Source organism: Hevea brasiliensis, chromosome 13, assembly GCF_030052815.1.
Source record: "Hevea brasiliensis isolate MT/VB/25A 57/8 chromosome 13, ASM3005281v1, whole genome shotgun sequence".
NCBI lineage: Eukaryota > Viridiplantae > Streptophyta > Magnoliopsida > Malpighiales > Euphorbiaceae > Hevea > Hevea brasiliensis.
In genome coordinates this window covers 84,639,004-84,660,329 of record NC_079505.1, presented here as the reverse complement: position 1 = coordinate 84,660,329, position 21,326 = coordinate 84,639,004, and the positions used below count along the sequence as shown (strand labels likewise).

General features: G+C 36.8%; 3 protein-coding genes and 1 long non-coding RNA gene across 9 annotated transcripts; 2 read left to right on the top strand and 2 right to left on the bottom strand.

Annotated features, from left to right (window-relative positions):
- The first annotated feature begins 1,690 nt into the window (after positions 1-1,690).
- Positions 1,691-8,771, top strand: LOC110659693 (chaperone protein ClpC, chloroplastic). Its single transcript, XM_021817699.2, has 10 exons — positions 1,691-1,895; positions 2,909-3,497; positions 3,903-4,018; positions 4,136-4,258; positions 4,340-4,525; positions 5,232-5,447; positions 5,838-6,055; positions 6,831-6,906; positions 6,988-7,077; positions 7,243-8,771. Exons 2-10 carry the CDS (start codon positions 2,930-2,932, stop codon positions 8,422-8,424), a joined length of 2,775 nt encoding a protein of 924 aa, XP_021673391.2. The 5' UTR covers positions 1,691-1,895; positions 2,909-2,929; the 3' UTR covers positions 8,425-8,771.
- Positions 8,635-16,669, bottom strand: LOC110659692 (dual specificity protein phosphatase PHS1). Of its 5 annotated transcripts, none has more exons than XM_021817698.2 (11): positions 16,192-16,669; positions 15,904-15,981; positions 15,638-15,780; positions 14,681-14,885; positions 14,011-14,187; positions 13,727-13,887; positions 12,019-13,108; positions 10,715-10,861; positions 10,318-10,545; positions 9,681-9,838; positions 8,635-9,544 (listed from the first exon to the last, which is right to left on the bottom strand). In XM_021817698.2, the coding sequence occupies exons 1-11, from the start codon at positions 16,249-16,251 to the stop codon at positions 9,193-9,195; spliced, it is 2,799 nt and encodes a 932-aa protein (XP_021673390.2). In that variant the 5' UTR covers positions 16,252-16,669; the 3' UTR covers positions 8,635-9,192. The 5 variants fall into 5 exon arrangements, with proteins under 5 accessions (XP_021673390.2, XP_021673386.2, XP_021673387.2 ...); XM_021817694.2 differs by having other exon boundaries at positions 15,602-15,780; positions 15,904-16,050; positions 16,192-16,623; XM_021817695.2 differs by having other exon boundaries at positions 15,904-16,050; positions 16,192-16,579.
- Positions 16,670-16,729: 60 nt separating this feature from the next.
- LOC131171961 (uncharacterized) lies at positions 16,730-18,109 on the top strand. The gene is made up of 2 exons (XR_009142651.1): positions 16,730-17,050; positions 17,486-18,109. It is a non-coding gene; the product is annotated as an uncharacterized LOC131171961 (long non-coding RNA).
- On the bottom strand, positions 17,253-20,983 carry LOC110659694 (serine carboxypeptidase-like 45). 2 transcript variants are annotated; one of them, XM_021817701.2, is made up of 10 exons: positions 20,361-20,943; positions 20,093-20,194; positions 19,905-20,000; positions 19,238-19,330; positions 19,059-19,138; positions 18,656-18,937; positions 18,438-18,562; positions 17,900-17,992; positions 17,707-17,824; positions 17,253-17,621 (listed from the first exon to the last, which is right to left on the bottom strand). In XM_021817701.2, exons 1-10 carry the CDS (start codon positions 20,617-20,619, stop codon positions 17,472-17,474), a joined length of 1,398 nt encoding a protein of 465 aa, XP_021673393.2. In that variant the 5' UTR covers positions 20,620-20,943; the 3' UTR covers positions 17,253-17,471. The 2 variants fall into 2 exon arrangements, with proteins under 2 accessions (XP_021673393.2, XP_021673392.2); XM_021817700.2 differs by having other exon boundaries at positions 18,438-18,937; positions 20,361-20,983.
- Between the last annotated feature and the right edge of the window lie 343 nt (positions 20,984-21,326).

Genomic DNA, 21,326 nt, shown 5'->3' with positions numbered 1-21,326 from the left:
CCATTTAAATTTTAAAATTTCATCATAAATTTTATTTAATATATTTTTTAATCATTTTAATAATATAAGTATATTTATAAATTATTTTTTATCAAACACATCAATCACTCAAAATAACTTTAATTAAATATATAATTGTTAAAAATTTAAATATTCATGAGGTTAAATTATTTTATATCAGATTTTCATAAGTTAAACTAAATATTCTTTTAAATAATCCAATGTGTGTGCTATTACAAGTCTAAGTGAATAGGCTACTGAGAAAATGATCAAGAACAAAATTTAAGAGGGATAAATTCAAAAATTTTTATTTGTACATTAATCAAGTACTCTGGCAATAATCTTTCTATATGGTGCTTTGGCCAATATTTTTATTGTTTCTGCGATCAATCTTAACATACACACATAATCTAAGTAAATTTAATATAAATAACATATTACATTTCTATTCATTTAACTCAGAATTTGAAAAATTTGTTCACTTCTGCATTGACCCTTTATGATGATTATTTATTTGATGGGTAGAGTGTGTGGATCCTCTTATAAAAATTATGGGTTTCATATAATGAGAATGAGATCCACTTGCTTCAGAGAAACCAACACATTATTCCCAACTTATATAATAATTTTTATGCCTTGAATGGGTAAATGAAACTGCCCAGTCCAATTACGTCATCACTAAACATGACCAAATGCAAAGCAAATTTTGCTCTTGTTGGTGTGAAATGGTAGAGTATGGCTTAAGTTCCCGAATTTGCTGGAAAATAGGGAGAAATAAGAAGCATTGTAATGCTAGAGCTTGTAATCGTTTTTAAGATTTTAAAATTTTGATTCTAATAAAATAAAATAAAATAATAAATGAGTTTTAATATAATAATATTAGAGTTGTTTCCATAATTTTAAAATTTTAAATTTAAATTTTAATAAAAAAAAAGAAACGGTTATAAAAATAAGAGATTTTAGTCGGATTACCAACAAGGTCAAAATTCGACAACCGACAATCATGCTCAAAATATTTTAGAAAGAGTTTATTGTTGAGAAAATATTTTTAAATATATTAATTTGACAACCGACCCTTTCACTGACGTTGCTAAAATTTTGAGGCCCTACTTCTTCCAAGTTGATATTTTCAGCACCCACATATTAATGAAATATGAACTCATATCTACCAATTTCATTTTTATTTTTTTTTCTCCTTCAAAATTAAAATACCATAATAAAAATTATATTGTTAGTCTTTAATATAAGTTCAAAATTCACGTATAAATGCAAACATTATTACAGTATTATTTTTACAAATTCGAGTGAACGTAGCAAGTCGAATAATATCAAGGAGGTCAAGGTCTGGTATACGACTAATCTACAGGCACAGCGACGGCGCAAGATAGGGGCAAATTAGGCATATGGAAAAAAATTATGGGTAGACAGCACAGGATTTGGAGTTAGATTGACCAACAGGTAAGACCGCCGGGACCCGACCCGGACCCTGCCCCTTTCCCACTTTAATTCTCATCAATAATTTAATCTATAAACCACGTGTATTATTCTATGAATCGGACGGTGTGGAGCCGCCAGTGAGATTGATTATCGAGAAGGTCGTGTGGTTTAGCTGGCGAAGGTCCGTGAAGGTTGATGGAGTGTAAGGTACACATAAAAAAAAAAAATTGTACAGAGGGAGGGAGGGAGGGAGGGTAACAAAAACAGCGTCTTATATTATAAGCCAGCCACATCTGTACATCTAACCTTCCTTCTCGGCCGACCATAAAAGAGAGTCTCTTTCTTCTCTAAAGAAAAAAGAAAAAATAAAGACCCTTTAGGTTCTCTCTGGATTTTTATTTTCACTTCTCTTCTTCTTGATTGTTCTTCTGTGCTTCGTTTTTATCTTTGAATTTTAGGTAAGCTTTTTTAATTTTTACTTGTTGCATTTCTACTCTAACTTGGGGTTTTTGACCTTCTGTTTATTCAGATATGTGCTTCATTTCAATTCTTCAATTTAGGGTTTTAAATTTTTTTTTTCAATTATTCCTATCAGCTGAATCTCCGATAATTGAAAATACTTGTTATAGTTGAGCTCTCTTTGTGTGTGTTTTTGCTAGATTTCATCACCAGGATATAGATTGGTAGATTATAGTATTTCGTTTTGTTAGTTTTTGCCTTTTCAAAACGCGCCGCTTTTAGTTTCTTTGGGTTTGTTTGCTGAAATGTTTGCTTGCTTGGTTTGGTATTAGTTGCTTCTGAAGTGTGAATTTCTAGTTTCAAATGGTAATATCTTTACCTCGTAATCATATCTGAGTTAATTGAAATGGAAGAATGTAAACCTCTGTGGTGCTTGCATTCATACTTGATAGAAGTCTGTTTGAATTGATATTAATACCTTTTAAGGCCACGAGTGTTTTCTAATAGCTCTCTTTGTGGGGTTATTCCTGTTTAATTGATTTCCAGTCCTTTGATTGAATGTTAAATCTTGAACAATTTTGCCTTCAACAAAGATTCATATATTGCTTGTGTATATAGATTCATAGTTGGATTGCTCTGCAGATTTCTTTTGCCAACCAAGTAAAGATAATATACTAGTTCAAGAATGTGCCTTTTGTGTTGCTTATTGTAACTGATGAATGATAATGCGAGTCAACCATTTTATGTAGGTATTTTGTGTACTTCCCAAGTCCCAACATTCTCTATGAATTTTTCGTAAATATATTTAGCAACAATAGACAGCTCCTGTTCTTAATAACATCATTGTTGATGAGGAATTTGATGCACTATTTAATTAGTGCTCTTTTACTACAATTGCGGCTGGCTGACTGCTATTTCATATTTCACTGTCAACTTGATTGGGGGCCTGGGTTTTTCTTTCTCTCTTTATATTATAGTATTATTTTTCTAAGATGCAACATATGCAATGCAGACTTTTTTTTTGGGGTATCACATGGCGAGGCTGCTGGTTCATTCAACTAATGTTCCTACGATAGTTTCTGGTATAAAGCATGGCCAATCTCAAGAATTTGAAACATCAACAAGGATGACCACCAAAATGATGTGCAGTTCACGGTCACCAACATTGATATTGAGAGGATTCTCAGGCCTGCGAAGTTCAAACTGTTTAGACACATTGCTAAATTCCAGACATGATTTCCATTCCAGGGTTGCAATCACAATGTCCTGCAGGCAACAGAAGGCTAAGCGGTTTTTACCTAGGGCTATGTTTGAGCGCTTCACAGAAAAAGCAATTAAAGTGATTATGCTTGCCCAGGAGGAAGCAAGACGGCTTGGTCACAACTTTGTTGGCACAGAGCAAATCTTGCTGGGTCTTATTGGTGAAGGAACTGGTATTGCTGCAAAGGTGCTTAAATCTATGGGAATCAATCTTAAGGATGCACGTGTAGAAGTGGAGAAGATTATAGGGAGGGGCAGCGGATTTGTTGCAGTGGAAATTCCATTTACTCCTCGTGCAAAGCGTGTGTTGGAACTCTCACTGGAGGAAGCCCGCCAGCTTGGTAGGATTCATTCTTTCCTTCTTCCTTCTCGGACATAGAATTTAAAACTAGGGCCTAAAGTGTTGCTGTAAATTTTCCTACATACCACAAAGTAGGTTTTGGCGATGGTTATGGGCTGTCCCTTGGATTCTAGTCTTTGCCTCTAAGTTGAAAACCTTCAAGGGTTCCATTGTATGCGTGTATATGCTGAATTCAGTAAATCTTAAAATGCTAACAAGGCCATTCTGCCTATTTTAGTTTTATCATCTCCTATTCATGTATGAATTTTTAGAACTTTCATTAATTGTGTGCTGAGTGCTAACCAGTGCAGAAATTTCCATACAAATGCTTACTTTCAATTTTTATTTTATTTTTCTAAAGGTGGTTATCTTAACTAGAAAAATCCAATTTCCATGAATCTTTCAGGTCACAACTATATTGGATCTGAGCACTTGCTTCTTGGGCTGCTTCGTGAAGGTGAAGGAGTAGCAGCCCGTGTTCTTGAGAATTTAGGTGCTGACCCAAGCAACATACGCACACAGGTAACTAATGACTATGGGAGAGTTGGGTCAACCTAACTGTGACTGTTTGTAGAATCCCTCGATTGCTAGTGCAATATTGAAAGTTAACTGAAATAAAACTTTCGTCATTGCAATTAGGTCATTCGCATGGTTGGTGAAAGCACAGAAAATATTCCTGCTACTGTTGGACCAGGAGGTGGTAGCAATAAGATGCCTACACTTGAAGAGTATGGAACTAATTTGACCAAGCTAGCAGAGGAGGTAAGTGAATGCTAACCAATTTCTCTTACTCTATTACATATTCTGAAGGGTCGTTTTTATTGGATTTTTTTCTCCTTTCAGGGTAAGTTGGATCCTGTTGTTGGAAGACAGCCACAAATAGAGCGAGTAATCCAAATCTTGGGTCGGCGAACTAAAAATAATCCCTGTCTTATTGGAGAACCAGGGGTTGGGAAAACAGCAATTGCAGAAGGTCTTGCTCAACGTATAGCAAGTGGTGATGTCCCTGAAACGATTGAGAGAAAGAAGGTGAGTATTGGTTCAATCTCTTGACATAGTTCAGGCACAGAGATTTTTGTGCTCCTAGTTTGGGCACGGAGATTTTTGTGCTCCTTCACTGTTTTGGAACTATTAATTATTAATAAAATGGTTCTGGTGTAGGCCTTGGTTACACTATTAGCTGAAACAATAGGTTTGATATTGTTGCTCTATTTTCTATTTGAAAAATCAATATGGAAATTGGTTATTTTGATGTTCTTTACTTATTTTATATCTTCATTTTATAGCATAGTTCTTAGATTTCAAAATACATACTTTTGTTACCTTAAAAGTTGCTTTCAGTTTCTTTATGCGACATGTTATACTCATTGCACTCTGGAATTTGGATTTGAATGCTGGCTTTGTCATCCGTGCATGGTCGTCAGTGTCAGAAAAAATTCTTGAGATGGGGCATCCTGATTGTGTTGGACAGGAGGGTTTAAATTAAATGTGACATGTGAATTCTCTTTCTGACACACACACACACACACACACACACACACACACACACACACGTGCATGTGCAGTCTCCCCCCCACCCCCCTTCCCCCCCCCCAAAAAAAAAAAAAAAAAAAAAAGAGAAAGTTGTGCAGTAATCATATAACATAGTGAGAAACTGGCATTAGTGTTATTGTTTCTACTTTCAAAAAAACTTGTTAACTATACACATTTATGTTTTGTCACTTTTTGATGTTAGGTTATTACCCTTGATATGGGTCTTCTCGTTGCTGGAACCAAGTACCGAGGAGAGTTTGAGGAAAGATTGAAGAAGCTAATGGAAGAAATCAAACAAAGTGACGAAATAATTCTTTTTATTGATGAGGTGCATACATTAATTGGAGCTGGAGCAGCAGAAGGTGCAATTGATGCTGCCAATATCCTGAAACCAGCTCTTGCGAGAGGTGAATTGCAGGTAACTTTAGTATGCATGTTTTCTTCAGAAAAAGAGAAAAAAATCAACTTGTTTTGAGCTGAGACTGAGTTATTGAATTTGTAGCCTGTCCTGTACATGTATTTTTATTATTATTATTTTTTTGTTTTTAATCGTAAAACTGTTGGCTCATTCTTCCTTGGGTGAATGAGAAATTTTTGGAATTGACTATCATGCATCTATTATGTTGCCCAATCACCCTGGGGCAGTTAACCATAAATGGAATTTTTTTGGCTTACCTGCAATGTTTTCTTGTGCAACTACAAGAAATAAATGATCATAAAATGCTTCCTTCAGGTCTGTGGTTAAGTTTTTATAATCTGTTTGCACTTGAATCCAAAACTTCTCATATTTTTCTTTTAACTTCTTCAGTGTATTGGAGCTACAACATTGGATGAATACAGAAAGCACATTGAAAAGGACCCTGCTTTAGAAAGACGATTCCAGCCAGTCAAAGTGCCTGAGCCATCTGTTGATGAAACAATTCAGATTCTGAAAGGGCTGCGAGAGCGATATGAGATCCACCACAAGCTCCGTTACACAGATGAAGCTCTAATAGCTGCTGCACAGTTGTCATATCAGTACATCAGGTATGTGATCCATGTAATATTTTCTATTTCAAGCCCTCATTTGATTTATACTTCTATGTGTTGTGTCACACCAATCCGTAGATAATTAATAACAGGAGTAATAGCTTGTGCACTTGTAAACAAAATAATGTGTTTATGTTAATATGTTGATTCTGCTTGTAGATTTTCTTTCATGATATCATGAAGCCTGGCTGAAGGAACTCAGATATAAAAAATAAATTGGAAGTATGTCAAAATATTTTAGAACACCATTGTAATCTTGCATGCGTCATCATACATATGTATCGGTGTTCCTTTGAAGTGGCAACTTGGACTGTGATTGTTGCTTTTACCTTTTTTACCTGATAGCCACCATTGTTGTTCTTCTGCTGCTTTTATGAATGCGTGAAATAATTAATGAGTTCCTTGGACTCTACTTTGTAAGCATATGCTCATAGGGCTTAGTTCCAAGTCTGCTTTTGTAATGCAGTCCAAGAAAAGAAATATAGAAATTTTGATTTAATTCTTAATTTTTAGAATTTAGATTTTTCCTTTTTTTTTTTTGAATATAGGAATATTATGTAATTTTCTGTTTAGGTACTATAGGGTTTAATATTATTTGGGAGCATTTGATTTTCATTAGTTATTTTTTATTCCTATTTAATGATTATAGATATTTTCCAAATACATCATAATCATTTGTGTTTGTTTTTCTCTTCCTTTTTCGGATATGGTACAAACAGAATCCTGCAAAAGTTTCTTCTTTCCTCACATTTAATTTTTTTTCTTCCTGCAGTGACCGTTTTCTTCCTGATAAGGCAATTGACTTGATTGATGAAGCTGGTTCTCGGGTTCGCCTTCGTCATGCACAGGCATGAACTTGCACTATAGTTTTCCTGGCATAACCTGTCTTACCTTTATGCAAGTTGTTTATTGTCTAATCTGTATTTCAGGTCCCTGAGGAAGCTCGGGAGCTTGAGAAAGAGGTCAGGCAAATAACAAAGGAGAAGGATGAAGCTGTCCGCAGCCAAGATTTTGAAAAGGTAGAGCGTTCTTTCATTGCTTGGTCTTTGAGTTCTCTAGGACCCTCTACATTTGTTTCTGTGAGAAGAGTTGGAGATTTTTCTCTGACCCATTTCTTTTTCCCCTTTGTGGCGGGTATCTGCCATTGCATTCCACTGAATTACGATGCATAAAATCCTGAACAGGCTGGTGAATTACGGGATCGTGAAATGGATCTAAGAGCACAAATTGCAGCTATTGTGGAGAAAGGCAAGGAGATGAGCAAGGCTGAGACTGAGGCAGGGGATGTGGGTCCTGTTGTCACTGAATCAGACATTCAGCACATCGTCTCTTCTTGGACTGGCATTCCTGTTGAGAAAGTATCAACTGATGAATCTGATCGCCTCTTGAAGATGGAAGAGACCTTGCATAAGAGAGTCATTGGTCAGGATGAAGCTGTCAAAGCCATTAGCCGTGCTATTCGCCGAGCTCGTGTTGGACTCAAGAACCCCAATCGTCCAATTGCTAGCTTCATATTTTCGGGCCCAACTGGTGTAGGGAAGTCAGAACTGGCAAAAGCACTAGCTGCCTACTACTTTGGCTCTGAAGAAGCCATGATACGCCTTGATATGAGTGAGTTCATGGAAAGACACACAGTCTCCAAGCTCATTGGTTCACCTCCTGGTTATGTTGGTTACACTGAGGGTGGGCAGTTGACAGAGGCTGTTCGTCGCCGGCCTTACACTGTAGTACTCTTTGATGAGATTGAGAAGGCCCATCCTGATGTCTTCAACATGATGCTTCAGATTCTTGAAGATGGAAGGTTGACTGACAGCAAGGGAAGAACTGTGGACTTCAAGAATACACTTCTGATAATGACTTCAAATGTTGGAAGCAGTGTTATTGAGAAGGGAGGACGGAGAATAGGATTTGACCTTGATTATGATGAGAAGGATAGCAGTTACAATCGGATCAAGAGTCTGGTGACAGAGGAATTGAAGCAATATTTCAGGCCAGAATTCTTAAATAGGTTGGATGAGATGATTGTCTTCCGGCAGCTCACTAAGCTTGAGGTCAAGGAGATAGCTGATATAATGTTGAAGGAGGTGTTTGACAGGCTGAAGGGCAAAGATATAGAACTTCAAGTGACAGAGAGATTTAGAGAGAGGGTCGTTGAAGAAGGGTATAACCCAAGCTATGGGGCAAGGCCATTGAGAAGAGCCATAATGAGACTACTGGAGGACAGCATGGCTGAGAAAATGCTTGCAGGAGAGATCAAAGACGGTGACTCGGTTATTGTGGATGTTGATTCTGATGGGAATGTTATTGTGCTCAATGGTAGCAGTGGGTCTCCGGAGTCGTTGCAAGATGCATTGTCCATCGTGTAAGCCAAGGACTCACTATTCGGCAACCTTGGCCCACTTATTGACTGCATGGTTTTTTAACGTAAAATTGGAAATGTAGTTGTAGCCTGTTTAGTTGAAATGACTACTCAGGAAGTGAAACTGGGGCCATTATTTTATTGCTGGCTGGATTTGAAGACTGCTCATATCACCATGAATAGTTAGGTGCCAGATAGTGAAATTCTGGTATTTGAGTTAGCTTTTCATAATATATTCATGGATAGAGTTATGATTTAGTTTTTTTTTTTCCCCTTTTCTTTTTTGGTTGCTTTCATGTAATTGGAAATTGTGTTTTAGTCTTGCTTCTATCAAGAAGTATTCCACCTTTTTTTTGGTTGTTGTAGTCATTGCTTCTGTCATGAAGCATTCCATACCAAAATACGGTACCTATCCTTTTCCTAGATGTGTGTGATGGAACATCTACCTTTCGACAATTCTTGACGTTATGTTTTGTGATAACGAGCGATAATGTATGAGAGTTCATGGTAAAAAGCAGACGGTAATATGTGCTACCTATTGAATGTACGACCGAGAATGTTTATAAAATATCAAGAGGGTGTCTGATCTTGTTGATCTCATTTTATGTACAACTTGATCTCATTTTATGTACAACTTCAATCTAGCTCACCCCCAGCTCCAGCATCGCCGCTAGGACTCTCTTATCCGTTTGAGGATGCCAATGAAGGGTATCTACACTTTCTGCGCAGCTCATCGTACGCTGACAATGAATTAATTACACTAGGGATTGCCATTCTAGTCCATAACTGAAGTAGACTGTGTTGGGCTGACACTTCCACCTCTAGTCATTTTTAGAGCATCCAGAACTTTGTGTATCTCCATACTCATAGCACTATCCACACTTCCTGATGATAGCTTCTTATGCGATTTTTGCAAATGAAGCTTGAGTGAGCTGCTGCTTAGGCCAGCATTCTTCCCACAGATGGGACAAACTTTCATTGTTGGCTTCCGCTGTTGCCACTCCATTGACACCTTCCCATGCAATTTCCGGTCAAGATCCAATAAAATTCTTGCAAACCCATCATTAGGCTGAGCTCGGCGATGAACTCGTCTGACGGCATTCCATGCTTCTAATAAAGTGAAGTTCCTGCATCAACCAGAAATGTTTAGCGTGCAGAATATATATTGGAGTAGCCGGAGTGGAGGTTCCTTATCAGCAGGCATGCTGATACAGATCTTCCACATTGGGCACTTCTTCTACCCTACCAAGTAAGTTCTCTTACTTCCTAAGCATTAAGTAAGCAAGAACTAATGTGGCACTTCTACTCTTCCCTTCAAAGCAATGAACTAGAACCTTCCCGCCTATTGATTCAACATGATCAATAAAATTGGAAACTTCTTCAAATATACTGCTGATATTTGCATCTTCGTTGTCACATATCTGTTCAGGTAAGGCAAGTACCACCATCAGTAACAAATTCCAAAGATAAGCTAGAACCTAAGGATTGAGGACTTAAAAATTTCTATGATCATAAACACCATTGAAAATGGGTGCTCATAGTTGCACAATTTTCCTGAAAGAACATAAGGACTAAACAGAGTAAAAGAAGAACCAAAACATTAGGTTTTCCATAAAGCATCAATTTCTAAGAGGGAAGAGTGCATATGATATTATGGTTACACAATTTAGAAAGAGAAAAGACACTACTATTAGTTATTGTTATTATTACCGTTAATTTTGTTTTTATTACAGAAATTACTATTGTGCTTATTGATTTCTTTGATAGATTGTTGCTGACGACAAAATCTATCAGAGGAAACCATGATGCAGAGTTAGTTACATGCAAAAAATAGAGCACAGACATTGTCAACTAAATGATGGACGTAGCGAAATTATAGGAGGAAAAATAAATCACTTACAGAGTAATTTCTGTACTCAAATAGATCAGGGTACTGAGAATCTGACTGCCCAATTTCATTGGCACACAAACACACTATGTGAGTGATTCCTACATGTTGTAAAGTATAAATGGATCTAGCAGCTAGGGCCCCACCAATGAACAAGCTATTTGTGATTGATGATGGTTTCTCTGTATTTGCAGCATCAGAGATCAATGATATTCTATCAAGGATGTGCTCTAGTCTGACCTGCAAGTTAAATGAAAATGAAAAGGGATTTAAACCTGGGGTAAAGAAAAAGGGAAATGAGAGGACAGAAAAAAATAAACCATCTTTTGTGAGGAAAGTTCAACTACAGCTATAAAGAAAGTCATACATCTGTATGGACATGCACCTGTTTGTTGAACGGACATATTACCTTCAACTCATAAGCATCAACAACACAGTTATTATCACTGCCCTCAAAATATCCTGTATTGAAATTGTTCTCCTGACACAGTTTGATGACATCATTTCTCAGCATTTCATTCCATTGCTCCAGTTCTTTATTTGATTCAATATCAACCTAGGCATAATGATAACAGTTAAAAAACAAGACATGGCTAGTAATACAATTATTTAATTAGGGCAAAACTTCCTGCTATTTCATACAGCACAATCACAATTTTTTTTTATCTATTTATTTGCTTACTAACTAGCAGAAGGGCCACAGTATACTTGTACGACTCTTTCTCTTCTTTTCTTTCTTTCTTTCTTTCTTTCTTTCTTTCTTTTTTACTTGGACTTTAATTTCTGGTGGAAGTACCTCAATTATAAAGTAAGTCCTAATAAATATGCACCTAATAGTGCCTCGGCACAGAACTAGTCTTCTGTTCCTGTTATGATTGAAAGATGATGGAGTTTTAGCTATGCTACACAATATAACAAGACACTGCAAGACAACAAGAAAAATATACTGTCCATTTTCGAGGAAGAATGCAGTATTTTGTAATCTATTGCCCCCACAAAATATCCTTTCTGCAAGCAGTTTTGGTATATGATTAAACACATGGGAGGTCAACTATAGACCCAAAAACATCTTATTCAAACAAACTGGTATACCAGTTTGGGAGAGTATGATCTGAGGAGAAAGATTCATACTGTTACCCATATTATGAAATGTGAGAAAATCCATTGGTGCAGAACAACTAAAATCTGGAATAACAAAAAGATTCATGTCAGTACTGAAGTATTTGGCATTTGACTGGCCGAGTGAAAAATTTCATTAGCTTTTTGAGTTTTGGGCCAAATGCTGGATGGTGCCCCTACTAAACGTCAAATTGAACAGCCATTATATCATGCAATTTATAGTCTAGAACTTTTGGTTTTGGAACATTTTCTCATTCCAGAAAACCACATTTCATAATATTGTCAGCATGCAGTTGTGTGTTTAGATGCAGCATAAATCCCAAATAGAGTGATTACAAGATAAGAATCAGTAGTTAGCAATATGAATGAAAATATTCCCAATCCAAGTTGTATCACTCAATAAATTTCAATCATAAAATTTGTGAGATTAAAAAAATTCTATAATTGGAAAGTAAAAAGTTCATTCAAAACCAATACACCTTTTGCTTGATGATTGGTTGGATTTCAACTGGTCATTTCTAAATGCTATTGCTGGTGATCTATTTGAAGTATGGTTTATATGACAAAATCCATAGGACTAGCAAATATACCAACCTTGGCAAACTTATGGATGTCACGAAGCTTTGTTGTCAAACGGAGGCTATGAATGGGCTCTGCGCTTCCCCTGGAGAACTTCCCATGCCAAATTTCTCTGGAGATGGGAGAACGAGAGTCTGAGCTTTCTTTATTTCCTGAAGATGATGATCTTGGTGCTGTTTTCTGTAGTTCTGAATCACTAAAATCTGGATGATTATCATTAAGGAACCGGTCCTTACTTGGTGTTGGTGGAGAAGGACAATGAACTCCTACATGCAAAGGTGACTCGGGAACAACCATATCTTCTCTGTCAAAGTCCCCAGCAGTTTTATTTGTAATATTCATAAATGCTCGTAACAAACTATCCAGTTTTTGGTTAAGTGTTAGAAGGAATATATGGAAACCTTGAAGATCCCTAAGCGCAGCCCGAAATCCACTACGAAATTCCTGAACAACTGAAGTAATTTCTGTTCCTCGTATATCAGTTGTGTTGGTGTCTTCTAAAGAAGTTCCTAATTTCCCTCCTGTTATTTCATATAACAAATTAGAGGAGTAATCAGAACTGTTAAGAAGTAACTCAACCAGTTTAGGATAATTTGTCTGGTCATTTGCACGTTTCCCAGCAGGAGGCCGGCGAGGAACACCAGAGTCAATGGCTACAATGTGAAACTTTTGGAGTTCAGAGAATAATGACTCCTCTGATGTTTGACTTCTTAGGCTCTTGTTACTAGATTTTGGAGATTCTTTGACATCAGAAAGATCACAGCCCTGTGATGCAATTCCTGGCTCATTAGAGTTCAATCTACTATCCACTGAAGTTGCCCTTCTTTCTTTCTGAAGAGCCCTAATCACACTTGGTCTGTACCGGTTGATAGCAGAATCGAAAACATCCTCCAATGCATTCATGTTTGCAGAGATCATTTTATCAGCCAACAATAAATTTGTGGCATTCCCACGCCATCTGAGCTGTCGGCAAGGCAATCGATCTTCATTTCTGATGACAAGGTCCAACATCAAGACCCGACCGAGAGCAGCTGCAGTTTTTTCCGCATTTTCACGTGAATCAAGTGCAGTTGAGCTTTCCAATAAAGGAGATCCATGAATATAACTGCAAAAACAGAAGGCCATTAGAGTAAGGAATTTGACCAAAGAAATTGAACAAGAAACTTTAGGGAAAGAAATATGCATCCGGTAACATCAAATAATACCTTTTCCATTCCTAGAATTTATAGTCATGATGCCCCAAAGGCTCAGTATAATTAACTAACAATCCAAACAAGCCTTATTTCTTTATAGAAGGCATATAATGAGTAGAAGTCACCCCTGCTCTTTTCACACTGATTTTGTGTTAGGATATGAGATTGTTAGGCCTTGGTTCTAGTGTTTGGCAATAAGGAAAGAGTGGGAAAACTGAGGAAAAGAGAAGGAAAACAGAGAAGAAGAAGAAGAAATAAGAGAAGAATTGTGGGAATAGATTTAGAGAGAGAAAAGTAGGGAGCTATAACTAATTCTTGTTATCACAACAATAGATTAATTACAACTTACAACATCCTTTTTATACTAATTCTCTAAATATGCACCTGTTAGAAACAAGATAGATGGCATCATCTGATCATCTAATTAATGTCTCATTTACTGAGTGGCACCAAAATTTACAAAATTGTATAATCTGGCTCCTAACATTTTAGTATAGAAAGATCAATCAAAAAGCATCTTTTGATTTCACCTCATCAGAAGAAGACATCGGCTAAGATCAAGAGCTTCCAGAAGTTCTGAACATGTAACTTCGCCAACTTCATCTCCTTCCGAATTTGCTGTAACTCTTGCTTTTTCTGCAGCTTCCTTAATCTGGAGCCACTCTGTGCTGCAATTATGAATGACTCTAGCCTGCAATGCACCAGCAGAATAAATTATTATCATTAAGAAAATGGAAGAAACAGACAGGATGTCCAAGAGAAGATTTGGGTAAGGGACATAAATAACAAAAGTACCAGGGTATAACAATATAACCTGTGGAGTTTGGACTCCTAGCCACTTCGCAAATTCATAGCCAAGGCGTTCAGATTGTGTGGCCATCCTTGAAGATGAAAATTTTATGACAGCTGCTGCTTCCTTAGAAGAAGCATCATTGTTTCCATGCTGGTTGAATAATGCAAAGAAAACAACTCCCCCAGAATTTACAGTTACCTACATGCACGATATAGAAGAAAAGTTGAGGTAGCTGATAAGAAGATAAACAATGGGCATACAGTTATCTTTAAAATTCTTCCATATACAGGCAAAACACATCACTCTTTCAAAAAGAATGTAGCATAACACAAACTATATTCAGTTTGACAATTTCCGTTATTACATGAATTCTGAATTCCTCTCTTCTTATATCCTGATGATCCATCCCACGCTATTTAATAAGAAAAACCAAGTTGAACAGATCCAAAATTCAACTAAACTATGCCTCACCCAATACTATATCTATTCAGAGGTTAGAATAGAACGTGTGTGTCATGCAGATATGTTTCTGTGTTCCATGGCATGATTTTTTCAGAGAGAAACCAACAATCATATAAGAAGAATGTTTAATTTTATTGGTTGATGCATTATTACCTTCTATTTGTTTAGATGTTTGAGTGAGTTCACAGAAGATGCTCAATAAATGCTGTAGCTAAATCAGATCACACACCTCAAGTGCTTTATTCATTTCATCCTCAGATTGTTCGGTGCTACTACTATGCTCAGTGTGGTGAAGTGAAGAAAGCATGTCCCAGGAAAATGAGCTAGACTCAATGTCCAACACAGCAGCTTTACCAAGCCTTTCCCATAAACTGGTCTCTTGAGCTTGTTCAGGAGGAGGATCACTTTTTGAATCAACAAGCAATTCTCGTGCACTAAAAGGTAATCGTAGTGATAAGCAGGTTAAAAGGAAAGTTATTGTCACTTTTCCATTTACATAAACACAAGTTAAATAAACTACCAAAATGTTTCTTATAACTCCTTACTTTGCTTATTTCACAGTAACAGGCGGGTGAATTATCAAGCGCTTCTTCCAATGGAAATAAGCAATTCACTTGGGAGAGAGCCAAGTTTCATTTATGTGTTGGTTATGCATTCCTATCATTTCTAGAAGCACTATTACACGCAAATTATATATGCAAATAAAACACACCATGTGTATGTACACCTTCACTCGAAAAATTAGATTCTCCTTAAATTATAGAAAATGGGATCCGCATCATTGTGAGTAAAGGTGCACATGCAACGGATACACTAAATAATTTTCTCTTCCAACTACATTTGAATTACAAATATAACTTTAGATTTGCAAATCTCCCACCCTTATGTCATTCCTCCGGTCCAAAATCTAGTTCAATAGCCAACGCCCAAATCCTTGATTGAATTCCAATAATGGCCACTCAGTTTTAAATAGGCAAGTACCCCAAACTAATAATTTTAGCAATCAAGTCATAATTGAATATGAAATCAGTTCCAGATATCACAAAGTCTAGTCCAAATTGCAACCTATGATACCATTAATTAAATTGCCAAACAATTAAGTAAATTAATACTTAAACTATCATAATTAGATTTGTCATAGCAATTTTACGGCAATGAGTAATGATAAGAGAGCAAGATGGAAGACCCAGAGGGCATGGTGTCAAGCCCGTGAGGGCGGCGGGGGAACCCCGAGGCACGATATTTCCCGCTTCTCTTACGAACCAACTCCAGCCATTGAGCAAACCGATGTGCAGAACCCACCGTTATATCTCCCAACATATACAACACCTGCATATTACATAATTTCCCATTTCCAAATGCGTAAATGTTATTCATTTAGAACACCATAATTCTATCATTTCCTCTTTCTTGCAAGCTGAGAGTAACCAGGAAAAACAACACATGATTTACCCGGGAAGTAACGGTGAGAGGTAAAGGCGTGTCAGGCTCGTCGGATCCTAGGTCCAGTTCCCTCTCCTCCTCTTTGTCCTGAAATTCCCACGTATACATAGAAGCCACAAAATCCGATCTTGGGATGTTAATCAATCCCCAAAAATCCTAGATCCTCAAACTTATGAGAGATTCCTCTACATTAACAATGAGAGGGAAAGAGAGTGTGTGTGGGTGTGGAACTTCATATGTAAATTGCATGTGTACATAGGTGCAATGATTATTTATCCTCTGAGAGAAGGGTTTTACCTGGGCCTGTAGGGTGGTGTTGATGATTGATACAGAGCTTTCCTTTTGCTCTTTCGACATTTTTTTTTCCCTTGGGTTGTTTCGATTTTATTTTTTCCTTTTGAAAATAGGATGGCACTGATACTGCTACCAGCAAGAGAGAGTCAAATTAAAGAAAGAAAATGGGGCAGGCAGTTGCTTTATTTTGGTGGCCAGTTTTTTTCTTCAGAAAAACGAGAAGAAAGAGAGAAAAAGCAGAGTTCCCGCTTTTTCAGGTGGGGTTGGCAGTTGATAATTGGACAAGGGAAAGTATTTCGAGAGAGAGAGAGAGAGAGAGAGAGAGATTAATACTGCACATAAAAACCAGGCGGGCTCTGCAAGAAAGTATTATAAATGGTGAAGAAGGTGTTAAGAGAAAAGGGCCTGTTTTGGTTTGTGCAATCATGACCATCACATTTTAGAATTGTCCATCGGTAGCTGGTCATGCTCATCTATGGTGGCCTCGGTTTCCCATCAAAAGGATCCTCCTTTATTTATTTATTTATTCATTTTTTTTTTTTGGAGGGGTAGGGGTCGCCTTGGTCGGTGATGGCTCATTATGTAATAGTATTATTTTGTTCGCACGTCTTGCTTTCTTGCATGAGATGTCCATTATCATCTCACATGTTTTTCACGTAGATCTTCATAACCATCTTGCTACACAAACTTGGTAATATAAATAAAATTGGGAACTTGAAACTCCTGATCTTTAAATTTACTATTAGCTATGAAAGTTTGATATCTGTGCAATTCAATTGCAGGCAGCAAGAACAATTGACAATTCAAGGTTGAGTCGTTGAGTCATGGAGGATCTGCTCCAATTAGTTTTGCTTGCTCTCAGGTATTGCTTCTTGCTCTAAGCTGTCCAATAATACAAGTTTGCCAATGCCCTTCTGTTACAGTGTTTCTAAGTTCATAGCAGATTATTGCATGTGATTAAATCAAGTTTAGTATCAAATCTGAGTTTACGTTTTGCTTAATCCAATCTTCTTTATAAGGATTGATTACCGACATAAATTTGATGTAAAATGGATCATCTACTCTGGTTGTAAAAGAGGGTAGTCATTTTCATAATTCTCACAAAATTTCTCCAATTCAAAGATAAATTACATTGAGAAAACCTCGTAATCACACTCATACATGATTTTTTTTTTTCTTTTTGGAAAGATAAAGAATGTTTGACTATAATAACAGCATATATGTTATTTCTTACATACAATATCTCACCATTATATGACTGCGGGCCTCAACTCAAAAACACATCAGAAAATTTCAGGTAGATGTTGGCCTTTCAGAAATGACTTGAATAACACCAGTGATCTCTCTGGCTGCGAGTATGGAACCTCATGAGAAGCGCCTCTGATTGTAGCAAATGACAGGATGTTGCCATAAACTTGAGTCCATCCACCAACCTAAAAGGCAGAATGGAATCAATATCTGATATGATTTCTCACTAAACATGCTTGACTAGCTGTGTCTTATGAGAAATTCTATTACCTGTTTTTCTGCAAACCAGGCTTTATAAGGCGCAGTTGTGTTTAGTCCCAAGTCCTTCGCCAGTCTATGAACAAGGGTGCGGCTACCAGTCAATGGAATAACAGAATCTTGATCTCCACTGTATGATTTATGTTATTAGAATATATAACACCTCAATAATCTTATTAAGGACTGGTTTAAGTTTTGAGTTTACCTGTAAACCAAAACTGGAATTCCAGCCTTGATAAGTGATCCAACAATAGAGATTGTGGGTATCTCTAGGTTGAGCAGCTCATAATCCAGAATGCTATGATAAAAAAAAAAAAGCTTATTTTTTCAAGAAACTTTACTTTTCATAGCTAATTAAAGCACCAGATGGCAATGCAAAATTCTGTTTTGAAAATTTCAGGAAAACTTTACAGACTCAGCTAAAATGAGTTTCCTTTTTAGAATATTTTCTGCCGTTATTCTTTTGTTACGTTAGTTGTAACTTGGTGAAAATTAGGCGAATAGCATTGCACAACTTTAGTGATGCACTATTAAAAGCAGGTGTATCATTATTCATTACGGTTGTTATTTTATATTGGATCAAATTGGTTGGGTTTCGTTAAGCGCCAATAGGGCCATATGCCAGTTAATTATTGAGGTTGCTGGATGAAGGAAGTAACAATTTGTAATTAATATATCATTATGACTGATTCTTTTTGGTCTTTTTGTGCTTTTATATCTTAGCAAGGCATAAGAGAAATTACTTGCTACAAACTTCCCATTTGCGAACCCCAACAAGCCGGGCATGGAAAGCCTTCTGCACATCCTTTCGATTCAGATAGTTCATGGTTTCATCATCCACGCATACATCTATCCTCTCTGATACTTGCTGTGAAAGAAGAATTATAAGCAAAAAATTGGAGTTAAAAAAAAGTATGGACAAGAAAGTTGGAAGGCGATTGGTTTTGCAGGGAGGACTTACTTGTGGTCTCAAAACCTTTGATTGTGAGAGAACTGATGGAATACAAACATCAAGGGTAACATCATATTTGTCCACAAACCTACTGGTTTCTCTATTAACTAGGCTCATAACGTGCGAACAAATAGTTGAAACTGAGTCTCTGTAGTATTCACTTACGTATCTTGAATAGTTACAAGCAGAAGTGAACATTTTGTATGTTGCGTCTGATATCAGCCCATGAGACCATAAGTACTCAGCTCTTGAATTGAAGTCTGTAGCAAATTCTAGAACAGGGTTGCCCAACTGCAATGCAGGAAGTAATCTGTTAGCTCAAAGCTGAAACAATATCATGAAGAGACGTAATTCTTAAGTACAATCCTACTGCAGTGGACTAAGCAATCAAATGAAGAAAGTTGTTGCCTACTGCAATGCCTTTCAAGTGGAATAACTTTTCCTTTTTGTTGATTTCAATCATAAGCTTTGCAAGTTGAGGAATATAGTGGCCTGGATGGATGAAAAGAAATGAAGCAGCTACATTAAAATTACTAGGTATATATAGATGGGCTACAAAAGATGGAAATTGAAGTATACAGTACCGTGTACCTGCATAACTCTCCCCTGCTATAAACAAGTCCCTATGCCTATACTGAGGGAACTTATTGAACCAGCGTTGCAGGAATACAGCATTGTCCCTGGCTTAAGAAAATAAAAGGAAAAATAGCTTTAGGAGGTTCATATATATGCCTATACACACACTTATGCTTACGTAAATATTTTATTGGCAAAACCAAACTATAAAGACCTTGAGAATGGTCCTGAACTGAGATGCAATAAATTTTTTAATTTTTAATCTATCAGAATCAGTTCACAATGACACTTCAGTTTGGAAATGGCGCTCTAATTGTAACTTCTATAAAAAGCATATATATATATAATCGGCTTTCTTAAACCTAAAATTCCCATAGAGCAAAAAGATTTTTTTTTGGGGGTGGGGGGGTGGGGGGTGGGGTGTGGGGAGAGTAATAGTAGGGAGACAAAACACTGTTTTATTAGTAATTGCATAAGCCTATGCAGGTAGGTTAATTGTATTGTTTAAAAAAAAAAAAAACGATAATTTCTCAAGGTGCAAAACTTTTGCCTTTTTGTTCAGAGTGAAAAGAAAAAAAAAGCAACAATTTGGCTACAACTTATGTTGGCAATCATTTAACAGCATTTCTTTGCGGTGCCACTTAGCAAAAGGAATGAAGGTTCTGAATTTGATGGGTTCTACCTGTTGCCTCATCATCCACTGCCACATAGGAGGAGCTATCAGTGGCATAAGAGAACCCCACTCCAACTGGTGTCTCCAAATATAACATATTTGCTTCTGCAATTTATAGGAAATGAAAATTGTTGATTTCTGATCAATTTACAGCTAAATATGCAAGAAAAGGGAGACTTGACACTAGAGTTTTATACCTCTGTTCCAGCTATACTCATTTCTCACCAAAACCTTCCCATTTGGTCTAAAAGGTCCATTTTCAGAGAAAGCCCCTACTCCCAGAGAAGAACAGCCAGGCCCTGCAACAAGCAGAATTAGATCATCAAATACTGTTTCATAATTAATTGAAAATCCATATTGTCAATTAAAATAATGTAATTTTGTTTCTTTCCTAACAATGCACATTTTTCTCATTTGAGTCAATTTTGAAGGCATGAATGTGAAGCATATTGAGAAGCTGCCAACCTCCATTCAACCAGAGAACCAAGGGCTTGGAAGCTGGATCTATTTCTGCTTCAACAAAGTAATAGAAAAGAGTTCTGTGCTTCTTGTCATCCACAGTGACATATCCTGAGAATTGTTGAAAGCCCACATGGGGTTGTCCAGGAAGCCTGATAATCTTATCAGAATGAGATAAAGATGAAGAAGATTCTAACCCAAGAGAAATGCATAGCTGAACCACCAGTGAAGCCAATGCCATGGCTTTCCATATTTGAGAATACATAATTTCAGAAAGTGGAGAAAAAAAAAATGACTTGGACAAGGCAGTTGGGGATAAGAAATACCCGTTTAAAATGTTGCTCTGTGGACGACGCAGAGGTGAGGGTGGGCGCACTAAATAAATAGCTAGGCTTGTATATTATTATGATTACATTTCTTACTTTTTGCTTGCAGGCCTGAAAATGGTGTTGAAAGAGATGTGTGAGAGACTCAAGGACTCAAGAGTATTGGGTCTGTGCTTGCTGATAGTAGTAAAATATGAGTCAGCAATATGATTGGCATTTTGAAAAGTAAAAGAGAGAATGGAATCTAAGCCTGCTTTACAAGAGACCCAAAAAAAAAAAGAAAATTTCACTCAGAAATTACAGTTCTTTCTGCTAACTTTGTTTTCTTTTGTTTTTTCACTAGTTCTAAACCAACCAAACAAGTAGGCGTCCACAAATACCTTGTATCCTTTTAGATTATAACAAAATAAAATAAGAGAGAAAGTGGCTTTACAGGATTTCTTTCCATTTCTCAGAAAATGCAAGAAAATGGCCAAGCATATATTAGAAGAAGAAATCATCTTTGAAAGAATGTGGCAGCATCTTTGATGGGTATTGGCAAAATTCAACAGTTTTCACGGTTCCTTTTTGGTTTCCCAAAAAATGGGTTTATTGATTTGAACCTTTTCTTTATCTGCAAGTACAATAACAAATCTTGTTTTCCCAT